The sequence below is a fragment of the Varanus komodoensis genome, unplaced genomic scaffold (genome assembly GCF_004798865.1).
Source record: "Varanus komodoensis strain SLA01 unplaced genomic scaffold, ASM479886v1 scaffold77, whole genome shotgun sequence".
NCBI classification, from domain to species: domain Eukaryota; kingdom Metazoa; phylum Chordata; class Lepidosauria; order Squamata; family Varanidae; genus Varanus; species Varanus komodoensis.
This window is the reverse complement of record NW_025336442.1, coordinates 651,194-675,289: the sequence shown is the minus strand read 5'-3', so window position 1 is coordinate 675,289 and position 24,096 is coordinate 651,194. Positions and strand designations below refer to the sequence as shown.

Genomic DNA, 24,096 nt, shown 5'->3' with positions numbered 1-24,096 from the left:
TTTGATTTGCACAACAGAAAAGAGGAGGAGGAGGAGGAGGAGGAAATGTGCAGCGGGGGGCGGGTGCATGTACACTCTTTTCTCCCCAGACCAGTACAATTCGTTAGGAGAATGCGGGAACTGAGGACTCTGCCTTCACAGAGGCATCCCCCTTCGGCCACTGAGTCCAGCGTGGTCCACACTGACTGGCACGGATGGCCCCCCGGGGCTTCGGGCAGACATTTTCCCCGCCCCCAACTAGAGGCACCGCCTGGAATAGAAGCCGCAGCCTCCTGCGTGCAGAGGGGGTGGTTTCCAAACCTGAACTATTGCCCCTGCCTAAGTCGCTGGTCCACCAACCCAAGAGTGTCCACGCTGGCTGGCAGCCATGGCTCTCCAGGGCCTCAGGCAGGATTTCTCCCTGGCCCTCTCGGAAGATGCTGGCGACGTCTCTAAAGTGCGTGACCAGAGATGTCCTTTGTCCCTCACCGGCGAAAGCACCCCCACACTTTCGTGTGGGCTGCTGCCCTCTCCACTTCACGTGGAGAATGACAGTGTCTTTGGAAGAGGTGCAAAGAGCAAGGGCAGGGCTTGCCCTGCATGCCAGGATGGGGAGGCCACGGGGGGGGGGTCCCCACAGCTGATGAGCAAAGTGCAGCGAAGCTCCATGGCACACCTAGGCAGCCCGGCACAAGCCAGTCCTCCACTCCTCATCAGCCCTGCCGGGCTCTGAAGCTTGTGTGGTTGTGTGCGTGCGTGTGTGCAGCTCGAGATCAGCAACGCACAGGTGCTGGATGCAGCATGCGCCTGGGCCAGCTCTTGGTTTAAATGCGACCCCTTCCTCTCCGATTCTGGGGCCGGGGAGAGATGAACATCCAGGAATCCAGGGGGAAAGTACAGTCGGGCGGCAATGATTCCCATGGAAAGATTTACACCAGTGTGCTCCCGCTCTCTGGCAGGGCAGCCGGACTACAGAGGGAGCCGCACACCAGAAAACAAAGGGTGAGCTGCATCTCCCGCTGTCCGTCAGCGCCAATGAGCCAGTGCACCGGCTGTTCTCTGCCGGCTGCCAAGAGGCCTGTTCTGCCAGGCCCGCGTCAGGAGCATCTGGAGCGCTCCTGCCGCTCTCGCCTCCCCACACCCCACAAAGAGGCGGGTGTGCGTCGAAGGAGCGGGGCTGGGCATTTTCCTCACCTGGCTTCTTGGCTCTGTGGGCCGAGCGAGATGCTTGCCTCCAGCCTGGAGTGAGGCACTCGTGTGAGCCCCCGAGGTGCGCTTCTGGGCCAGCGCCACAGACAGGCCTTTTCCTCACTTGCCTGGCCAAAGGGCTCCCTCCTGGGGCAGAGTGAAAAACCTCGGACAGAGGCTAAACCCACCCCAGTCCAGACTGCTGGGGGTTTCAGGAAGGACTTCCCCTCAACTGCCAACTGTTCTGGTACTAGCTTGCCCTTGTGCATTGTCCCCATTTTTCTTTCCAAAAGTTTGAAAGGCTTTGCAAATGTCAGCAAAAGCACCAAGCTAAATTACGCTGGGATCTCTCAGATTTTTGGTATTTTGCCACTTCCTCCCACCAGCCACCACTGGAATGTGCTCACCCTCGGAGAGTTTAGCTCTCCAGAGCAAAAGTTCTGTGCCCTTTGGAACAGCTGGATCCAAAAATCTGGTGATAAGGAGATAGTGATGTTGTAAAGAGTTTTTAAATCCACCCCATCTGTACTTGGCAGATTCTCAAGCCCCTTTGATTTCATCGTCAGACAGAATTAGACAGTTCACAAATATAATTGTATGCACACTTGCACAAGTGCACACTTCTGGAACTGCACAAACTCCCCCGTGCATATGTGCATACTTTATTCTATGGGGGGAAAGCACCATTTTGTTTAGCGGTTTATTGTTGCTGTTGTTTTCTATAGTAATATTTGCATAAAATTATGGAAAGGAAGTAAAAGTGTCCACGTGGCACAGGAGAAGCCAGTCTGCTGAGGAATCTGTGCTGGAGATCTCCCTTGCAGGGAGACGGGCAGGACAGTTCGCCCAACCCATTTATCATCACAAATATGACAGCAGGGAGGCCAACGTGCTTCCAGCGATCTCCCTCCAGTGGCAGCCGGGCCAGGGCGGCCCTGTTGCAAGAGCACCCAGGAAGGTCTCCAGACGCCAGATTTGTGTCGGGGATTCCTGCCTTGGACCATCTCGGAATGCAGATTTGGCTATGGCTCCCTAAGCTCTGAACACACCACATGACCTGGGGTTCAGGCCCGAGCAGCAGCTGGGCAGAAGGAGCCAGGTGAGGTGTAGAGGTTGGAGGCTGAGGTGTAGACCTGCATTTCTAGGGAGTCAGCTGATGCTGGAGAGCCAATCAGGTGCTCCCACAGGGTGGAAAGAACTGACATGTGTCCTTGGCCTGGGCAAGGCGTCATGTGGGGACACCAGCTGGTGTTCTCAGGTGTCACCGATTTCTGGCTTCCAGCAAACAGAAGCATCACTCCCAATCCATATGAAGTATTAGTTCCACTATGCTCAGCACTGGTCAGACCTCACCTGGAGTACTGTGTCCACAGCGGTGGGCACCTAAGTTTAAAAAGATGCAGAAAAGCTGGAAAGGGCACAGAGGAAGGTAACAAGATGATTCAGGGACTGGAGAGAAAGCCCAGTGAGGAAGACTGAGAACTGGGCATGTTCAGCCTCAGGAAGGGAAGACTGAGGGAGACAGGACAGCCCTCTACAAGTACCTTGCAGGTTGTTGCAAAGGGGAAGGGCAAGATCCCTTCTTATTCATCCCAGAGTGCAGAACAAGGAATAGCAGACTTGAGTTAAAAGAAACTTGATTTAGACTAACCAGGAAGAATTTCCTGACTGTCAGAGCAGATGGTACCTATTACCTCGCTGGAGACATTCAAAAGGTGTTCCTTGGTGTCCTGCAACAGCAGGGGTTGGGCCTGGTGGCCTTCTGGCCCCTTCCAACTGCCTTCTTCCAGGATTCAAAGCCAGTGGTGTACTGTGGTGGGGGTGTGGGGCTGGGACCGGGGGTTCGGGGTCCTTGTCTGTGCTTGGCCATGCAGCTCATGGAGTGACTTGGGCCAGCACAGTCTCTCAGCCTAGCCTACCTCACAGGGTTCTCGTGAGGAGGAGGGGGGGTCTACTCGGTCTCCCTAGGAGGTCAGCCAGCCTCCTGCAGAGTCCCTTGCTCAAGTCACCGGGAAGAAAGGCTTTTCAATGGGGAAGACCCCGCTGCTTTGACTGCAGCCCGCATCTCTCCAGAGTAACCTGAAGCTTTTCCGGGGGCAGAATGTCGACATTTTTTTCTCCATAGGCAGCACTAAGTACTTCCTCACCTCACCACCACCACCACCACAAGCTCCTCCACCAAAAACATAAACCTACTCCCAAACTGCTCCACGATTTATTCCAGACAATGGAAGTCTGCCCTATTCCAGCAGGAAAATTGCCCCTTGGCAAATAGCAATAGCAGGGATCAAAACTGATGTGGACCCCAACTACTGAAACCATAAATTATAACTCTGGGCTTGTGGAGAGCAATCCGTTTTTGTAATATAAAGAGTGCAAAAAGACGCTGGCTCGGCCGATTTTAGATTTTCCATCACTCTGTGTGATGTTCCTGAGAGTTTTTTCTTCATCATCTTTTTTTAAGGCTTCCTTAAAGGGCTTTGCAGTGAGAAAAGTGAAATCAGTTTTGGCAGAAGGGGTCAAACGTGAAGCCAATGTCATAAATTTGCTCCCTCTGGCTGCTGACCAAGGTGGTGGTGGTTGGGAAATTAACCCGAATTGGTGTCTGGATCCCAGCTCAGCAGAGGCTGAGGATGCCCCAGTTCTGAACTGCGAACGCGCAGCCGGTGCCGAAAGAGCCCCAAGAGGCCTGCACAGGGCAGCTGGAGCCCCTATTCTTAAAGAACCCCTCAGCCCAAAGCTGCCACAGGCCAGGAGGCTCCATCTCTGTGTCTCCTGTACCTTCATTGTGCAGCGGTTCTGTTCTGTGTCCCCGAATCAGGCGCACCTGATCGGGCTACCAGATGGCCCCCAGAAGTCAAATCCACCCCTTCATGGCTCCTCAGAAAGCGAGACCCTACTGCCCGCCCCCGTATAAAGTTGTGGAGCCTCTCCAAAAGCTGCATTCCTGGCAGGGGGAGCTAAAAGCTCAGCACAGCTTGTATGAAGCCGCGCCGGTCTTCTGGGTCGGTCTCACCCATCCCAGGTGCACCGTGCCAGAGCTCCTCCAACGGGGCAGGCAGCTCTCAGGCTGAAAGAGGCTCAGCCCCGCCGCCACGGCTGAGCACCACCACCCACCGGCTGGGAATGCTGCCCACTGCACCTTAGCAGGGGCTTCCACTTTGGGCTTGGCCCTTCCAGCCGGGAAGCGGACGCCCAGTGCTCCCGGCTCAGCGTGGGGCTTGGCAAGCCTCTCCCACCCGACTCTTCTGCCGCGCGTGGCCAGGACAGGCCACCTTCAACACGCCTATCTGTCCGCCCGTGAAATGTTGAAACCAGAATGGAGAAGGCGAGCACACAAATGCGCCTCCCTGGAAGGCCACGGCTCCTCTGGCCCAAAGGGCCTTTCCCCTCCTCTTGCTCCCACAGCCTGCTCCACACCATCCACTCCTTCTCAGGCTGCATGCTCTCCTCCTGAGGGCCCCCTTCTCAGCGGAAGGTGCTCGACACTGAACCAGCGACAAGGCAGGGCTCTGCCCTGGGCTCGGAACCTCCCTTGGCCTGCCTGCAAGAGATCCCAGAGACGGGTCCTCTGGGATCCTTCATGAGCCCTTCTAATAAGCGCAAGGAGCACCCCAGGCTCCTCTCGTAGGCTTGCTCTGGCTGAACAATCCCTTTCAGTCTGATAACGATCTAGTAAGCCAACCCGCAGATGATCCGAAAGCAATCCCAGTACAAGCCCATTAAAATATGACAGATGCCAAAGGGAAAGCAAGGAGTGGTGAGCATTAAACTAGGGATTAGTGCCTTTAGGAATAATTGGGTGGGGGCAGTGCCAGGGAGGCTGGAGGATCACGTGAGCCTGTGTGGGTGTCGCCCACCCCCCCAGCACGCCCCTGCTCCTCTTTGGAGATCTGGCTGCTCCTTACAGTGATCAAGAGGCTTAGGGAGTTTTTGGCAAGCGCTGCAGGCCTCTCAGGCTGGCCAAAGCCTCTCCACTGCCTCCCTCACCCACTCCTTTACCTCTTTTTGCAAACCGGGTGTGAGGCAAGTAAGGAGGGATACCTTCCTTGAGTCTCCACCTTCTTATTTCAGTCATTTCTTAAGCAGGCCTTGATGCCTGGGGACATTGGTCAAACGATGGCGGAGGCTGCTGAACCAACGTCGAGGTAGCCGCAATTCCCTGACTCCATCCTGAATGCCATTCTAACCCCAGTGCATATTCGATCAGAGGCTTTGCATTTTCCCTTTTGCATGGAAAGCCACGTGCATTTTCAAACGCATGTTTCCAAAGGCATGCATCCAATGTGTACATCTTGGAACGGGGCACATTCCTCCCCCACGCATTAAAAGCTCTTTCAAGGTTATGCTGCTATTGTTTTTCTTCTGAAATGCTGTCAAACACATTTTTTTCACTTTGTGATTTCGAAAAGTTTCCATCCAAATCTGTGCTCAGTCCAGAGGCTGTGAACTGAGTAAACCCTGGCCAGAAAGGAACGACAATTAATTTCCCACACTTCTTGCCCTCGCCTAGTTTTGGTTCCTTTCAGAGGCATCAGGAGAGTGGTGCAAGCGAGCCTGACACCCAGCATTCCTGTCTTGGCCCCGCAAGGCAGACACAAACCAGACACGAACCCACCTTCATGCATGTTCCTCACCTGTGAATCGTGGGTGAACGCTTCTGTTTGGTCATAAGGGACCCCCCTTCCTGCCCTCTCTGCCAAAGCACAAATCCAAATCTAAACTACAGTTGCTTTCCACGCAAGACCAAAGCTCATCCCATGGAGTCTAGAGCATTTTTCCTTCCACGTTCCAGCGCAGCACTCTGAGCACCATATCTGACCGGCTCATGTGCAGTTGGCTGACTTGTTTAGCTTTTCTGAATTCCCAGCGAATGTGGCCTCCACTGACCCCTAATTCCGTCTTCCTTCACTGAACCTTTCTGCTCTTTCTTCGCAACCCATCAAATGCCTGGCAAGGGTCAGCTTCCCACCCGTCCAAAGGACAGTGAACTTCCACCCTGCCTTCCGGTTGTCCCCGCTGCATGCTCACTTGGGTGCCTTCATGTTCCACACCTCATCTCTGCAAAAAACAACCTTATGCTTGGCTGCAAAGTCAAACATGACTTTCTTTCAACCCACTCCACCTCCTCCATGGAGAAAGAGGCATACAATCTGGAGCTGAAACTAATTGAATTTTAATGAGAGGAAGTTGTTCTTTCCACTGAAAGAATGTTGGAGGAACATTTTTAAACTCTCTCCTCCCCTTTAGGCCATGAAGTGACACCATAGAAAGTTGGCAGCTTATGTGAAGGCTCATGGACTGCGCCGCTTTGCTTATCATGGCCCTCTGTCACATGACAAGTTAAGCCTTTTTCAGGCTTAACTTAACTGAGCGTGGCCTAAACTTTCTCCCCGCCCGGCACACCTTCAGCTGAAAGCTGTCAGTGGATCCTGAAAGCAGTCAGAATCCTAAAAATACTCCCCTTGGGGTAAGCATTCCCAGCTGGCCAGGTCAGCTCACAATTCTTTTGAAATTTTCTTGTGAAAAACCACAGATGAGTTGGGGATCAGGAGGTGAGTAACACCAGCCTGCTGCTAGTTTCTGCTCAATCTGCATTCATGTTTGCACTCAATGTTCATTTTACATGAATGGGAAAATTGGGCAAAAGGAATTCCCAAACATGTGCACATTTCCACAGCTGCATACATTTACCCCATAAAATGTGGGGAATTTAAAATAGTGCAGGTCTTTAAAAAGTGTACAAGATAGACAAAGAAAACTGTGCAAACCAAATGCAAGCACATGTTTGAGAACATGCAAACTTTCTTGGCAGATATATTCTGCTCATGCTCACATCTGGGGTTGAGAACAGGGCAAGCAGAAACAGCACTCTGGCGCATTGCTAGGATGTACAAGGTGATTCGAGGGGCCACTGATATGCAAATACAGCAGCTCGCAATTCAAGAATAGCCAAAGCAGGGGTGCTTTCCATTTCAGGCGGTACCAACATTGGCATAATCCACAGGGTGAGATGCTGGGCTGGAGAGGTGGAGGGAAATGCGGGGGGGGGGGTTGATAGCATCAGCCCACAGCATGAGGGGCAGCCCAGAAGCTCCCATTCAGGGGAAACACATAAACAGAGCGAGTCAGAAGGGACCCCCCAGGCCACCTAGAAGTTTTCCTGCGCCTTTGGACTTCAGCAGCAGTCCTCTCCAAGGCGGACGCCACCCTCCCCAGACCGTCCCATACTGGAAGCCCCCTCCAGATGCACATGCGTGTATTTCTGCAGGCAAGAAAAAACATTTGGCAGATGCCATCTGCCCCTTTCTTGCTGCAGGAAACGTCTGCAGCAGAACATTGGTGGAAAAAGTCCTGGGGCCTGGCTGATACTTGACAGCAGCCTCTTGGAAAGGAATAAGTCTTGCTTTGGAGACAGTGATGAAAGCTGTCAACTGGAGTCCCGGTCCCTGGCCTCGATATCTGGCTACACAAACCTGACAGTCCTCACATAACATTGTCAAGCAGGGAGAGTCTTGTTGCAGCATTCCAAGCTGCAAAAGAAGGCACAACTTCTTCCATGGCATCTGTTTTATTGCTAGGCAGCCCAAAGCATAGTCCTCAACGTCATCATCACCACCTAAGAAGGCGCTACCCGCTGGCAGAGCCAAAGTCCGTGCCCCTTTTCTTTTGACCCAACCAATGATAAATACAGAAGCTGGGCAGCCTGATCCATGGCTTGCTGGGCCCAGTTCAAGGCTCTGTATTATGAGCTGTGAAATTCCCAGGAGGCTTAGCTACCTTAGTGAATCCCATCACCTCTGAAACAAGCCAGTTCCCAAACATTTGGGATCGGGGGGAAATCTGGACTTTTGACAGTGTCCCAGGGCTGTTCTCTGGCTACAGTGGAAGGGCCTGCCCCCATCCCTAAAGTAATGTCCGGAGGGCACATGGCTCATCAAAACACATTCACTTCCTGGAAGTCAAACCAGTGAAAATAAAGGAAAAGTCAAGAACCTACAAGGCAAAAGTTGGGTCCCGACTCTAAAAACCAAACCTCTCAAACTGAACAATGGGGGCGGGGTTGCTTGAGGACACCCCTTCACTTGTCAGCATGTTAGGCTCACAGCTGATAACTTTCTTCTCTAAACACTTCCTGTGAGCAATTAAGAAGCAGGAGAGGTGAGCCTTCTCTTGACAGGCCCCCAGGAAGCTGTATGGGTTTCCATGGCCACTGTGCCAAGAGCATTGGATGGGCCTTCCCCAGGTAACCAACACTGGATTTTGAACATGCTGAACTCTCTGGCATAAAGAGTCCAGATGAGGCAGGGGAAGCCACGGCAAAACCAGGCTGATCAACATGGAGTAAAGAAATGCTGGAAAAATGGAACCTGATGGAAACGGGGGCTTCCTGCCATTTCTCCCCCCTGAGCTGCTACCAGAGGGACCAAACACCAAGGTGGAAGCCTCTAACACATTGCATCGAGACACTCAGAAACAGACCCAGTGCATTCCACACAACATGGGCAAATGACACAAGGAGTCACAATCCAGGCCCTGGCACTCCCAGACCATTTTAAGCAGGAGCAGAAGAATTGGGTTTTTCAGACCGACACATGTGGATTTCCCAGAACAGCTTCTCCACACTAACAAATACGAGGGAATCGTCAGAGAAAGTGTCTCTCTTCCTTTCTCTCATTCAGATCCTAATTGTAGGGGTCGCTTGCTGCTGTTCTACCGGAGCAGTCTGTTCCTGTTTAAGGTTGCTCTTGTCTTCTCCAGCAGGTAAATAATGGGTAGGGCCAGGCCAAAAGGCTAAGTGCTCCCTCCCTGGGTTTTCACTCATGGGCAAGAACACCAACACAGGAGAAGAACAAATGGCCACCTGTCAGACTGGCACCTGCTCTGAAGAAAGAACAGCACGGAGCAATGGCTGGAGACCAGCAAATGGGGAACACTCACGACCCAGGAGAAGATACTATGGCGCTGATACCACCAGTGGTCTTAATGCAGACATGGACTGCCCACTATTTCCGGCCCAGAACATGCTTTCAGAAGATGCAGATGCCACTGGAGAGGCCTTTCCTGCACCCCAACCTCTTTTACCCTTACCTCAAAAACCTCTTCGTCCAAGATCCTGGTTCCAAATACGATGATTCCATTGACATCAATGATGGGGTGCTCACTCCTTTGCAGCGTCTTGGTGATCGTCTTTGTACAATCCAAAACCAAGGTGACATTCTTCTTGTACACACTGATGGCTATTCGGTGCCACCTTGAGAAGAACAAGGACCGCCAAAACTTAGGAAGAGCCTTGGGATTGATGCATGCCTGAACTAATTCGCAGACCACCCGTCCAAAGAGGCAAGCTACCGGAATGTCCGTGGGCCATAGAAAGCAGGGATCGCTACTGCTTGTTCCACGGCCACTCTTATGGGGAAAGGGTGGGTCACGGATCAGGAAAATGCAGGCTGCTGTGGCAAAAAGCCCTGGGGTGGCTTCCATACCCTACCCCTGGATGACATGGAAGCACTGGGCTGGGTGGCTTGGGAACGACAGAGTTGGAGCAGAGCAGATGTGAGCAATGTATGGGCCACAGGATGGATGCAGGACTCCTGCTACCCCCTCCCCCCAGATCTGCCTGGTGGGGGGGAAACAGTTTGCTGCTGTTTTCCCGCCACAAGGCCAAAAAGCGAGGCAATTCAGTGTTCTGAACAGGGCACATCTGCTCTTCAGCAAGGCTGTCAGCCCTGTGCCAGAGCGAAGTACGGCCCTCAGTGGCTTCCACCAGAGCAGCTGATCTCTGGGACCCTGGAGGTTGTTGGGAGCTGGAGCAGATGGCCCAAGGCTGCAGCTTCTTTACATACATGGACCCCACTCCCCTTTCAAAGGATCTCTGAGCTGGCCATACTGAATACCAAAGCTGGACAACCCTGGAACATCTCCCAGCCAGTAGCTCCAAAGCGCACTCACTTGCCATCTGACAGGTTGATGCCCCGGAAAAGAGGGTACTCCTCCGGGCCTGGCTTCCCAGTGTGGTCCTCATACATGAATACAGGAGACCTGCCCATCTCCACACCAATCTGTTGGATGCCTTGTTCATTGTAAATGGACAGCAGGAAGAACTGTCCCCCCTTCTTTGCTTTTACGGTGGTCAGGATAGAGAAGTCTTCTGGAAATGGAGATGCTGCAACCAGAAGAGGGAAGAGGGGAAAGAGGCTGCTTCATTCATTCGTTCATGTGGAAGCGCAGGCCAAGTCCAGTCCTTGGGGGTGGCACGGGTCACCCCAATGCGGGGTCTCAGAGGAGCTTAGTCACCTGCCCTTCCCCAGACCACAAATCACGGTGGACGCTAGCAAATTCCACCTTCCTTCCACCCAACATCCTAGAAGGTCGAGGTGCCTCTTCAGCACCTTCCTGACTGGTGGTGGGCTGGCTGACCCAGTGCAACAGCCTACGGTGAGTTATGTAGCCCACGGTGACGCAGGTGAGGCATATGGGCGACCAATTTGCATGCCCCGCTCCAACTCAGGGGGTAGCGCTGCAAGCCAACCAGGTGTAGGCAACAGCCTCGCTTCTCCCAAAGGCAGCATTCCAGGATATGGAATCTGGAATCTGAACTGGAAAGAGAGGTGGGGCTGGAAGTCTTAGTCTGAAATATCAAGCCAGGGAGCTTCAGAATAAGGCCACTGCCTTTTCAGGGGAAGACACTGTGGAACGGGGGGACCAGATGGGGAAGGACAGAACTTAATCAGGCCTGTTGTTCAATGATGCAACAAAAGAGCTGGTCAGTTGAGTTACGCCCAGCATTCATGTCCTCTGGCCTATAAGCAACAGGAACCTCCATGAGGATGGCCTAGAAGAAAGCGGGGGATTCAGTTTGGGATCAACTTCTAGCATGAGCTGTACTCTTTCTCTCTCTAACAAGCTGGCTCTTTAACTTGATTAGTGCTTTTGCTTATAACCTCTACATTACCCACTTTGTATCATAGAACCAGTCCTGGCTGGCCCTCTTTACCCTAATAAAAGGCTGGAGTTGGAGTTGATCTGCTGGGAGGGAAAAGAAGTGAAGTTGGAAGCACAGGCCAGTTCTTGACATCAGCACAGCATGGATTATGCAATCTACATGCAACCCTAAAATAGACCTCAAGTTTGTGCAACACAGCAACTCCTGATTAAGAACTGGACGTGCGAAGTGCCTTCCACTGGTGCTGTGAAGTAAATAATCCATGCTGAGTTGTGCTGCATTGTACAAGACAGGCCACCAAGAGCTTTAAGCTAAAATGTGCCACAATCTCAAGCATTTTTGGTATGTTGGTCCCAACTCCTTTGCTTTTGCCCACCACTGGAATGCGTCACCTACAAACTTCTCTGAACCTGAATCTTGCCCTCAGACATCCCAGAAGACCAGAGCCACCACCTTCCTTTTGGGCCCTATTCCTGGGCCAATGCGTGGAAGCCTCTCAGGCAGAAATATGGCAAACAGAGCCTTCCCATTCCTGCCTCACCATACCAAAAAAGATCAGCATGACGGTCCTCTTAGTGGATTCGCTCTCTCTCCCTGCCTCCCACCTCCACCCTAGAAATTCCCGTCACATCCCTTCAAACAAAATCACTTTCTTTTTTAATGTTGTGCTGTGCTGGCAGTGGTGAAGAAGCAGAATGTGAAGACCCTCAAACTACCAGCTTAGGGAAACAAAACCTTTTAATTAGCCCAAAATACAGCATGTGTTGAGCTGGAAAGCTCTCATGCAAAGCAACGTGTCCTGGCCTCTTCCCGTCCCAACACCCTTGGTTACTCAAATCCCCAAGCACCATTTCCAGTTGCAAACTGCTCTGCAATTACTTCTGTTATCTTTATCTCTCCATCCATTCATTTGTTTGTTGGAAGCTGAAGCAACATCTAGTCATTTGGATGATGTGTGTTATTAAAGAAAATAGGATGGAAGGCCTCAGAAAGGCCCGGGAAGCCATCCCAGTGACATATCCAAGGTCTAAATTATACCCTTCCCTTTCCAGTGGTTTTGTACACCAGGCATAATTTGTGCCAGGTCTCATCTTCCAAACCCCTTTCCTTTGCCAGCAGGGTTTAGCCCCACAATACACAAACAACAGAGGTGTTTGTCAGAGTGACACAGAGACGCCATCCGTCATGTGTGAAATGTTGCTAGCCTTATCCAAACACTAATTTCCTTTAAGTTCCTCAACCATTTCATTCAGGCGTGTCTGCTTGAAATTATGCACTAGCTCAGATTTGGTTGCTGCCATGACCCCTGCCCCTTGGTCCCTTTGAAATACAGCTGAGGCTTCCGGCCACTTCTGCATGGATAGGCCAGCCAGTTCTTCAGGGTTCTCCTGGCCCAAGACACAGCCCTACCATCATTCCTTGGCTTAAAGATCGTGCCCTGGCAGAACCTCCATCGCCTCAGTTTGCAGAAGCCTCAGAAATCAAAAGCAGGTGAGGGCCTTTCAGCACTCCAATTAACTTCTCCAGGAGTGATGGAGCTGGCTATCTGGGGCATCTTGTCAGCCTACATAATGCTGCAGTTCAATTAACTTTAACCCCCTGCTGAGACAATGTTCTCCTATAGCCCCCAGGGGAGAGAGGGAGTTCCAGCCAAGGCAGGCCTTGGAGCTCTCCAAGGTCCTGCTTTCACCCTGCTTTGACTCCGCTACGAGCCTTTCCTGCAGAGCCTCAAGCGACCAAATCTCAGGATGAGGCATGTCATGATAGGTAGGGCTTCTCATGACCCAAGATGCAATTCCAGGACCTGCTCAGTCCCAGAGATCAGCCCTGAATGGTGTGAAGCAAACGCAAGAGCACCACCCATCCTCCAGATCCATGAATCACATCGTAGGCTCAGAAATATATATACTTCCAGTACAGATTGTATTTAAGTCTATGTCTGCTCTGGAAAGTTAAATCCTGACAAAAATGAATTGAAATAGATCCTTCATGCATCCCTTGTTTAACCCACGTGTGTTCCACTGAGGAATTACGACATTGTACATGGAGGAGCAAGCAGGCTATCTTCGGCATTTAAGCCTGGTGGGCTTATTGTGGCTCTCTCTAGCACATGGATGAGCCATGCTGTAAACTTGCCGTTCCATTGTGTGAAGTGGTCTGCCTCCATCTCCACATTTTAAGGGGTCTTGGCACCTGATCATAACATAGTGAACACCCTCTAGGAGATTGTGGCTACTGCAAGATAGCACAATGCATGTTGGATGTAGGTGGAGCTGAACGAAGGAATTAGGCTGGAGACAGAAAGTGGATTTGGGCGTGGGGTGTGTGGGACAGCAAGAAAAGGACCTCACGAGGGTGGTGCAGGCACCCTCAGGAATAACAGCACAAGCCATCTTGCACGAGACCGCCACTGCTTCTGTCCACATCATCGGTGCATGCATGGCTTCTTAGCACTTTAATTGTTTATTTAGAAACACAGAAACAGAGCGAGTCAGAAGGGGCCTCCCTTCCGACCCCCGGCCCCCCGCTCAGGACATGCCTACCATGTGCATGGCCAATATTTAAAACATTTCTATTCTGTCTATAGCAGAATAGGTCTCAAGACAGCTCACAACGGTAACAGCACAATTAAAATACAGTGTAAAATCATGTAATAAAATTCCCATCCTAAAAACCCCACCAGACTTTAAAATACTGGGTGAATAAAAAGGTTTTAGTCTGGTGCAGAAATGAATAAACTGTCAGTGCTGGGTGCACCTCTCCGGGGAGTGCTTGCCTTGTCTGGGGCCACGGGGCCTTAAGGGCCACGTCTTTGGGGAAGTGATGTGGTTCCGCAAGAAGCCGCGGCTTTGCTGCAGAGCCCATGATTGCATGGAGAAGGTTCTAACAGCAATTTGTGGTATTTCCCAGCAGGACTTGGAAACACACTGCCCTGAAACTCGAGACCTGCTGTCCCTTTGTGTAGGCAACTTTGGGGAAGGTGGATTCCAGGCACAGCCTCTCCAAGTACAACTCAGAAGGGCCACCGACTCAAACCCTGCACAGCTGGCAGCAGTTTGGATACTCAACTTGGGGCAATCCAGCAAGGTTTCCTATGTGCCTGCAGACACTGCACTTGGCTCCATCGAGCTCCTGGCCTCTCCCTGCCAGGGAACACTTTGCTTGGCCCACACATCCGCCATGGACTTCAGTGCTTGGGCAAGAGAGCTGCGGCCACTCCGTGCCTGCCATCCCCGTCGCAGGAGGGGCAAAGGATCAGGACAAGGATGTGCCGGGCTTTCTTAACTGAATTCTGAGTCAAAGCCTTACCAGGGTAGAGCTGCTTGGTCGGGGCGCTCAGTTGCGCATCTTTTGTTACTCGGTAAGCCACATCTGCTCCTTTGGAAGACCTTCTGCTTGTGCAAAAACCCGTTGTTTTTGTTATGCCATCGGGCAAATTGTGAAAATCTAGTACCTTCAAGAGATCCGCAGGCTCAGCTGAAACGAAATGAGAAGCCAGGATTAGCAGCTGGAAAGGGGTGGCCAGGCTCCAACTGAGCCAGCTTGCCCATTAACAAAAACACAAATTAACCTATTACATCAACTAGATTTGATTCATGGATGCCAGCAATGAAGAGGAGGAGGACGAGGAGAAAAGAGGAAGAGACCTAATGAAACATGGCCGATTTGGAGAGAAGCAAACTCAAACCCTGGCAACCCTATCTGTGTGTGTGTGTGAAAAGAAATGTTTCCTTCACAGTGCAGTTTCACCTCCAAATATATGGGAGTTTCTAAGCTTTTCAGATTTTATTCTTTAAATGTGTAAAATAGTCCAACCAGTTTTCCATTCTACATTCCTGATTTTATGCATCTGTGTTGATGCTGAACATTTTTCTTAAAAGGCGAAATAACTGTTTAATGGAATGGATGCATCTACATATTTATTTATTTTTTGCAGAGCCAAAACACCCAAAGCAGCAAACACAGTATGAGCAGAACCGGGGACAGACTGTCGAGTGACAGGGCTTCCTGGAGGGTTGGAAGGCAGGCATTAACACCTTGCCCAGTACCTCAGGCTCTGCTTCCTAACCCACAGGGTATCTGGCTTCATTCATCCAGCATCACCTCTTGAGCAAAGCTCTCTACATTTAGCCAGCAGTGTGTGGACTCTAAAAAATCCATTTCCTCTGTGTTTCATAGATCGTTGGGCACCCCAGTCCTGTCATCTGCTCACTGATAGGATTGGATTTTGTGAAAGCCAATTCATATATGTTTGCACTTCTGAAACTGTGCAAACCCCACCAAATTGTCTATTTTTAAGCTTCAGTCTCTGAAGAGCTGAACATTATTCATCTTTTTTATTTTATGATTGTAAGTCGCCCCAAGGCTTATGCGATGGGGCGGCATATAAGTTGTTTAAATAAATATTCACCTATTTTTCCCATGACTGAAATACTGTAAAATTATGGAAAATTTTAAAAATGGTCCACAAGTCTGCAGGATCTGCATGACTCAGGAAAAACTGGTCTACTGAAAATCTGCTTGTCAACACCTTGGGAATGTGGATTCATTGGAGTCCACTGCAGATTTCTCCAACTTCCCTACCTGCAATTGTATCAAATAAGCCGAGATTTCTATGAATCCACCATGCAGACTTCTCCCCAAACTAAAATCTGGGAAGCAGGGAGCAAACTTGAGCAAGACCAGTTCTGAGAACACGGGGTCATTTTTAAGATGGCCTGCTGGAGGAGGAGTGAAATAATTGCTTGTTCTCTGGTCCAGAGATCTTCTCAGCAGCCCTGCCTGTCTGTTGACCAGAGCAGCAAGCAGCTCACTCTCGTTCTCTCTCAAGCAGGATCCCAGGGAAGCAAGATCAGACCTGGACGGAACAACTTTCCATGCTGTCTCAGCAGCCAGACAGTGTGTAAGCCAGAAGTAATAATGAAGCAACCACTCGAAGGGAATGGAGAACAGCTGCAAGCGAGGGCAATTAACTACCCCCATGGGGCCAAATCACTTTGCTTGTTTATTTTGCTGAAATCATTTCTATCCCGCTTTCCCACACTGCAGCATGCTTAAGGCATCCCAAATCAAAGCAATGACAGATACTAAAATAGAAGCCCTGAAGAGGTGCTTTTTGTGACTTCCAAGGAATGATGGCAGATGGATACCTGAGTGCCGAGCAAGAGAGTCCAGATGGGGAGAGGGGAACATGCTGCACGCAGATACATATGCAAAGGCTTGCTGGACTGAAGATGCAGCTCCCCGACCCCACAAGTGTGGGTCCCAACAGTGGCACTGGCCACACAGCAATTCCAGGGAACCACCATCGCCAGAGACGCAAGCACCGCATGGGCCTTGGGCAGAGATTTGGCAGGAAAAATGAAAGATGAGGCAGCCCTTCGTGGCAGAGGAGCGGGACATTTTTCAGCCCCGGGCTGAACCCCATTTTGGAGAGCCTCTTTGGGGCCACATCCTAGAGTGGGTGGAATACCTGAGCTCTCAGCTCCTGCTGCCAACGGAAGAGAATTCAGCCTTTCAGCTTTTATGATTTTCAAGCATGGTAAGCATTTTCTGAATGAAGGGAGGCAAAAACTGCACCGCAGCCAGGAAACTACCCAGTACGGGGATGGTGCGGCCCCCTGAGGAGTCCCAAGGGCTGTGCAGGGACGGTGGGCAGAGTCGGACTGGCCTCCGGGGTCACATTGGCCCATCATCTGCAAAACAATCCCTCCTCCCAACTCAACAATTAAAAACCCAAACAAAGAAAGTTGCACCAAATGTGATGAAGTGCGGGACGGTTTGGGCTTCAGTTTACATAGTCATTGCTTTGACAGATGCCGGCCTGAAGAATAAAGCACCGCCACCCCAGTTTTCCAGAAATAGATACAGGAACTCTGGTCAAGTATCCACACTGCGGAAGGCCAACCGGTTTCTCCAGGGCGTGCCCCTTCTGTGCAGCCGCTCTCTTTGTCCCCAGTGCTCCCAAGGCAAGGCTGGGGGGCTGCTGGTGCACGGGGGGCACGGAGCGCCCTGCCCCAGAGGACCCTCCCCCACGCTCTGGGGGACCAGTCCCTGCATGGAGCGCCAGCGCCAAGGAGCCGCCGGCAGCTTCTCCGGGCCACGTGGTGCCCTGAGCAGGGCAGCCGGCAAGCGGGCCCTCGCCAGAGGCCGCTCCGCCCAAGCACGGAGCCTCCTCGTGAGCAGAGGAGTGCTGCAGAGCCTCAGCAGAGCCGCGCTCGGGTGGCCCTGCGGGGACAGACTCTGCGCAGCGCTTCCTAACGAGCAGCGGCAGCACTGTGGCACTCAGGAGCGACGGCACGCTGCTGGCGCAGAGAAGCAGGCGAGCAGAGCACAAGAAGCAACGTGGCACTCAGAAGGCCTCGATTGCCAGGTGCGATGGCACCCAGGAATGGGGATGCCGGCCTTCCCACTTCCTTCTCCCAAGGCTGAATTGTGCGCAAAAAATTCAAAAATGGGCAGTTTTGGGCTTTGGTAACTGTGGAGGACCTGCCCACTCCTCAGATGCGTGCCCCATTCCCAGTCCACTGAACTGAAAAAAAGAGGGCAGCCACGAGGAGGAGGGAGAAGGCTGATACTGAAATCCGTGAATGAGTTAGCAGAGCTAAATAGAGCCAAAATAGAGGAAATGGAATTAATAAAATAATAAATCATATATGCACATGCATGCGCAACGACAATCTAAAATTAGAACATAAACTATTAAAATAAGTAAATAAATATCTCACATTTGAAAATCATGTCACATTGGGAAGGGAAGGGAAGGGAAGGGAAGGGAAGGGAAGGGAAGGGAAGGGAAGGGAAGGGAAATCTGGCCACACTGGCAACAACAGAAAACAACATTATTACAAATATAAAGAATTCACCTATTAAAATAACTGTTAAACAAATAATAAACAAACTATTGAATAAGTCTTTAGTTGGTGCCTGAAGGCCAAGAGAGGATGCCAACCAGAGCTCAGGTGGACTGAATTCCAAAGTCGGGGAGCTATGCCAGAGCAAACGCTCCTCCTGGCAACTCCCCTCCCCTGCTTTGTTAGGGGGAGGAGCGCTGATGAAGGCTTCAGATGAGGCCTCAGCGAACGGCCGGGGGGCGGGGGCACATATGGGGAACGGCGCTCCCTCGGGCAACCGGCCTCCAAGCCGTTTAGGGCTTTGCATGTCCGTGTGAACATGTGTGCTTGCTGCCTCTCTTATTTGGATTTGGTGACCTACGGTGGCCTGACTGTTCACAGCCAGAGGGGTAGTGCTGAAAACACAATTTGGCTAATTACTAGCAGGAATGACTGAGGAGACACCAAGTACAAAGGCGGGATCTTGCCACGACTTATACATTTCCTCACAGGCCGAGCAGAAGCAAGTTTTCTTTGAAAGAGATGCCAAGCTGCTTCTCCTTCCCGCATAATGCCACCCACAGAGACTTGTCTGAAGTCTTAACGAACCGTATTTTCTGCTGGAAACGGCTCCACCCCACTGAGGACTCCACAGTAGAAATCCAAGGGCAGCATTTCCCATTGCAAAGAAGAAAGACAGCCCAGGGTCTCTAACCTGGGGTGCTGCGGAGGCCAACACCTTTCCAGGGCCAGCATCTCCATTTCAAGATGGCTGCCATGGTAGCCAACAATTAGGAACATAATTGTTTCTATAATTAATCATGGAAACCGGAAATCCACAACAGCATCCACCCCGCTGCCATCAAGAGCCCGAGCTGCCATCCGTCGGGGAGAAGGCCCTTCGGCCCTCTCCGCCCCCAGTGGAGCTTCTGGCTGGGCAGAAAGATGGTTGCAAATCAACCGAAGGCCACAGTCTCTCCCCTTCTTGGCACACAGGCAAAGAGGCCGGGAGTTCAGTGAAACGGCACATGCCGCTGACAGCTCGTGCCTGACGTGGGGATGGGGACATCAAGTCCATGTTCCTTCGCAAAGCGTTCGGGCCAAGCCTGGCGAGCCGGAGCCTGCGCCCGAGCCTGGGCCAACGCCAGCCCCCCCTCCCGGGGCTCTGCCCACTCCACTCAGCCACCAATCACTCCGCGGACTCTCAGCGTTTCGGAGGTCACACCCGAAGTCCAACAGGTTTGAACCTGCTCCCCTAAGAGCAGCTTTCCTGTAGCAAGAGCCTTCAGCGAAAGTGACCAGCGCTGCTGGCATTCTGGCCCTGCCCCATTGCCTTCGGCCCCAACTATCACAGGAAGGAAGGCCCCAGAGTGTCTCCGAATGGAATTCCGTCCTCGGGCTGCACGTGCTCCTGCGCCACCGGTGGAGGTTCAGAGCCCACCCCTTGGCCTCCCTGCATCCCTGAAAGGGAAAGAAATCGCCCGTGCAGCAACGGGACTGTGGCCCGCAGTCGGGGGGAAGGGCCAAGGGGGCACCATTCTGTGTCGCCAACCTGCAGCAGCAACCCCAGCCATTCGTGTCAGAGCCACGTGTTGTGGGGGGAGCCACATCTTCCTCTGCTGATTTTGGGACTTGTGGCTCCAGACCAGGCCGAAAGCAGCACACAGAAGACTTCACAGCTCTGCCCTGTACTGAGTTGCACCTCCTGGTCCCTGTTCTGAAGCCATCGCTTGCTCTGTTTGACTGGGCACAAAGTTTGGGCTCGTTGTTTTAAATGAATCGGTAGCCTGCTGTTTCCCGGCGATGCAGCAGCAAGCGCAAAAAGGCTTCTGCAGCAAAAATCCACCCAGCCCAGGACTATGTCAAGTCTGAATTGAGCAGATCTAATTTTAATATGCAGGCATGCAAATACAAAGTTTAGGAGTCTTCCTTTTGCTCAGTTTGAAAGCTTCCTGGCCCCGTGACCTTTTACACACACCGCCGCCTGCCACAGCTGCTTTTGTTAGGACAGAGGTTGTTTGCTTGTTCATTTTTAAAGCCTTGACTAACACATGTTAGCAGCATGTTAGGCAAAAGTGGACAATTTAGCTTTAAAAGAAGGTGTGTGGGTGGCAAGCCACGATTTTTCCTGCTGCCACAATTCCAGTCCGGTTCTGTGACAGCAGGTGTGTGGCTCTCAGTGGCTGGGGGTGCTTAACCCGCAGAACTCAAGAGGTTACCTGGCCCTACTTTCAGTGGAGATGAACAGGAAGCAAGATTCGGTCTAACAGGAATGAATCTGTTTATTTCTGGCTCAGGTCTATGTTTGCACAATCTCCTTGCATTCTAATTCTTCGACAATTAAAAAACCCCCTTCCCAAATATATATTTGTGCATCTTTTCTCACAACACGTACATTTAAAGGCAATTTTTTGCTCAATATTCATGTGCATTGGGATACATTTAAAGGCTGAGGACAGCATTTGAAGGAGGGCAAAGTCAGGCGGCTATGCCTATTTCATCCCATGCACAAGTCCCAGAATCAAAGAACCATAGAACAGGAGAAGCCACTTAGAAACATAGAAACAGAGTGAGTCAGAAGGGGCCTCCCGGGCCACCTAGTCTGACCCCCGGATCCAGCCGGCTCCACTCACGACGTGCCCACCATGTGCACGTCCAGCCTATCTTTGAACACGCTCACCGATGGGGCCTCAACCACCTCCCATGGAAGCCCATTCCAAACCCGTGGGCTCCTGACTGTCAGGAAGTGCTTCCTGGCACTTCGGCCATGCAGGCCAGCACCTGCTCAGCGCAGACTTCCAGCCTGGAGCATCCCTGGCCGGGGCTGCCCAGTCCCTGCTTGCATTCCTCCAGCGATGGAGTTCCCACCACCTCCATTGCCGCCGGCTCCATTGCCTGACTTCTCTGACAGGCCAAAGCTTTCCCATAACTGAAGCCTGTGATTTTGCAGCGTACTCACGCCTGAAGTTCCCAAAGAACTGAAGTCCAAGTCCCCCTCAGTCTTCTGTCCCCCAGACGGAACACAGGTCATTCCTTTCTTTGCTCCTAGCAGGGGCTTCCAGCCCCTGGACTGTTCTCTTGCCCTCTCTGAACTGGTCACAGAAAGACATTGTTCTGTCCAGTGACTCAGCTACAAGCTGCTGGGGGGCAACGGGGCCGCTCCATGCATGAGTCACCCTGGATTTCCCCACATTCCACAACACAAAGGCTCCCGTTGCCGAGCCAGGCAGGCCATGCTGAGAGGAGGGGCTCCAGCCAGAAGGTCAAACTTGGAACAGCCTCAGAGTCATTATTCCCAATATCTTCCCCAAATTCCTGAGGATCTCCAAACAACTGAGCACCCCCCTACACACACACACAAACTCTCTCTCTCTCTCTCTCTCACACACACACACACACTGGCCATTATATGCTGGAAGGTGCTGAGATTCAGAAGCCAACCAAAACAAAGTTTCTGGATGTTTCAGATGTCACACGAACAGCCTCACATCTATTGTTTCTCTGTAATGACGTCCATGTCCTCCATGGGCAAGTTACAGACAGTCCTGCCATCATGGCCATGATCGAGCGTCACCTGCTGAGGTTAACTGAGAAAAGCCCTCCGGAGCTGCTCATCCCTCTCCTCATTTTAAGCTGTTTGTCCTGGACCAGAGAAGAGATGTTGAGAAGAAGAGCAGGAGAGGCCATGAGCAACGTGCTCACTGTCTCTCTGTCCACCAAAAGTCAAGAGGTAGGTAGGAAAGAGCTGCAGTAGCCAGTGGCAATGTTGTTTAGGATGCTGGACAACCGAGGGAGGGGACTGTTGGAAGCTGGGCAGAGAAAACCTTCGGTGGCGGCCACACTCTGCTCTCAGGTTCCCTGCCTGCCAAGCAAGCAAGAACCATGAGGAGGAAGAGCAGGATCAAGAGCAGTTGCTCACCATGGAAAAGAGAAGGTGGGCTCCCTGAGAGTGGGAGCCCATGGAGGGTAAATTGGGAGAGGGTTCTCCAAAGCTTGGAGCCAACCTTGCCTGGACCGATGCTGCTGGGGAACCCGTGGCCCTCCATGGGTCAAGCACACTGACACTGGGATGAATCCAGGTGCTTTTCAAAGCTTTTGGAGCCAAGAGAGCTGCTTCCTGCACCGCCTTCCCCTTGACCAACAATAGGATGAGTTTCAAGAGAACTTATACAAACCAGGCTGCATCTGGGCAGCGTTTGGCTGCAGTTCTGTCTCACCCTGAACCACCAAGGTTTTTAAAAAAACACAGTGAACAAGACACTTTAACGAGGTGAGTCCATCAGAAATTTACAGCAGGGCAGATGGGCTGTGCTGGGGAGAGATCAAATTGAACCAGAGTCCGGTGTTGAACGAAAGAGACCACCCACAGATGAAGCTTTGCTGCGTTCTGCAGCATCAGGACTTCTCTCCCCAGGGAAGATCAGAGAGTTCTTCTTCCTTGCCTTGGAAGGAAGCTGATATTTAAATGGCTTTTAAATGGCTAATGGCTTAATAAAAGAACACACTCCACTGTTTGGAAAAGAAAGTAGAATCCCTTTAAGGGTTCACCAATATCACCCCAGAGAAAATCCACATGTCTTAGAGATCCTTTTCCTTCCACTGTAACTGCTACAATGTGGAAACCTCATGCTTGGCTCAAAATTCCACCTCCCATTTGCTGTGTGCTAGTGATATGGGAAATTTGGCTGGAATAAGGACAAATGCAACTTCACATTGATTCCACGGGAGCATATAGTTCCAAAACCACGAGAAGGGATGGTTCCTTTCTACTCTGTGTTGGCCAGAGCTCACCTTGAATACTGTCTCTGATTTCCAACACCATACCATGATGAATTCAATCCAACCGGAATAAGCTCAGAGAGGGGCAGCAGGAGTGGAAACTAAGCTCTGTGAGGTAAGATGGAAGGAACAAGGTATGCTCGACCTGAGAATAATGGGGCAGTGGGCATGGCAGTGCTTTCCAAGTCCCAAAAGGGCTGCCGCACAGCCAGCCCTCCTTCATCCAAGACTGCAGGACATAAAATAACAAGCTCCAGTTACAAGAAGGCAGACATGGGTGAGGAAAAATTCCCTAACAGTCTGACAATGGAGCCAGCTGTTTCAGGAGATTGTGGGGTCCCCCGCCCTGGGGCACTCAAGTGAAGCCTGGACAGGCATTTGTCAGGGGCAGGGGGTTAGACCCGGTAGCAGAAATGCCCCCTTCCAACTCTACAATGGTATGATTGCATGATTCTAAAGTAATGCGATTCTGGGAGTCCCATGCTGAAAAGCATAAAGTGCTTGAATGCCATATTTAGTGCGCCTCTAAAAGTACACCATCATCTCTCCTTGAATGAAATGGGCTCAGGTTCACGTCTTTAAAACTCTGCATTTCTTCTATGAGTGTTTCTTCTGTGCGCCTCCCTTTTCCTCCCCTATCGAAGAGCATCATGAGTTTTGACCAGAAATTGTGCCAACATTCAGATCTGGCAGTCATGGGCAGGGTAGGATTCGATCATGGAGGAAGTGAAACACAGGCTCCCGTGTCCCTTCTGCCTGCTCTACCTCTGCTGGCAGTGGCCTGTGCAACTTATCCAGTGAAAGAAAAATCCGCCTCCATGAATTGCCCTGATTTCTGATGTCATCACTTGGCCAGATATAACTGGCAGCTGCAGCACTGGGAACTGGCCGGCCTCATCCAGATGACCAACTCAAGGAACAGCAGCCAAGACAAAAAATGGCACCAAAGTAGCGACCTCAGGAATTATTGGACCAAAGAGGCTCCAAAGTGACTATTCATACAATGTGTGCCTAACAGATACCTCTACATCACCAGAATTGCTCTGTTCCACCCAAAATCAAAATGAAAGCATGCTGGGTACAGGCCCAAAGCGCTTTTAATTTCCTTGAAATTCCTCAAGATTTTCCAGCCACACAAAACTGTCCAAGTCTGCTTTGGATCTTGCTCGAGATGAAATCCATGGGCAACTTAGGGATGTGTGAAGCCTTCTGAGAAATTATGCTCTTCTTATTGAAACACTTTTGGCTACCCTTGGAATTCTTCAGTTGTTGTATTTGCTTTTCCCAAGCTGAACACTCCAAATCCATAATCAGAAACATCTTTGCAAAGCAAAACACATCCCAAGCTCAGCATTCGCCAGTGGCCTCTGA

General features: G+C 51.4%; 1 protein-coding gene across 1 annotated transcript in view; it reads right to left on the bottom strand.

Moving 5' to 3' along the window:
• The window catches only part of COL5A1 (collagen type V alpha 1 chain), a 145,725-nt gene that overhangs the window by 104,095 nt on the left and 17,534 nt on the right, over window positions 1–24,096 (bottom strand). The window contains exons 2-4 of the mRNA XM_044453179.1: window positions 14,423–14,590; window positions 10,120–10,333; window positions 9,259–9,421 (exon numbers count right to left, since the gene is read on the bottom strand). Coding sequence (XP_044309114.1) covers window positions 9,259–9,421; window positions 10,120–10,333; window positions 14,423–14,590 — 545 coding nt within the window. The remainder of the gene's footprint in view (window positions 1–9,258; window positions 9,422–10,119; window positions 10,334–14,422; window positions 14,591–24,096) is intronic.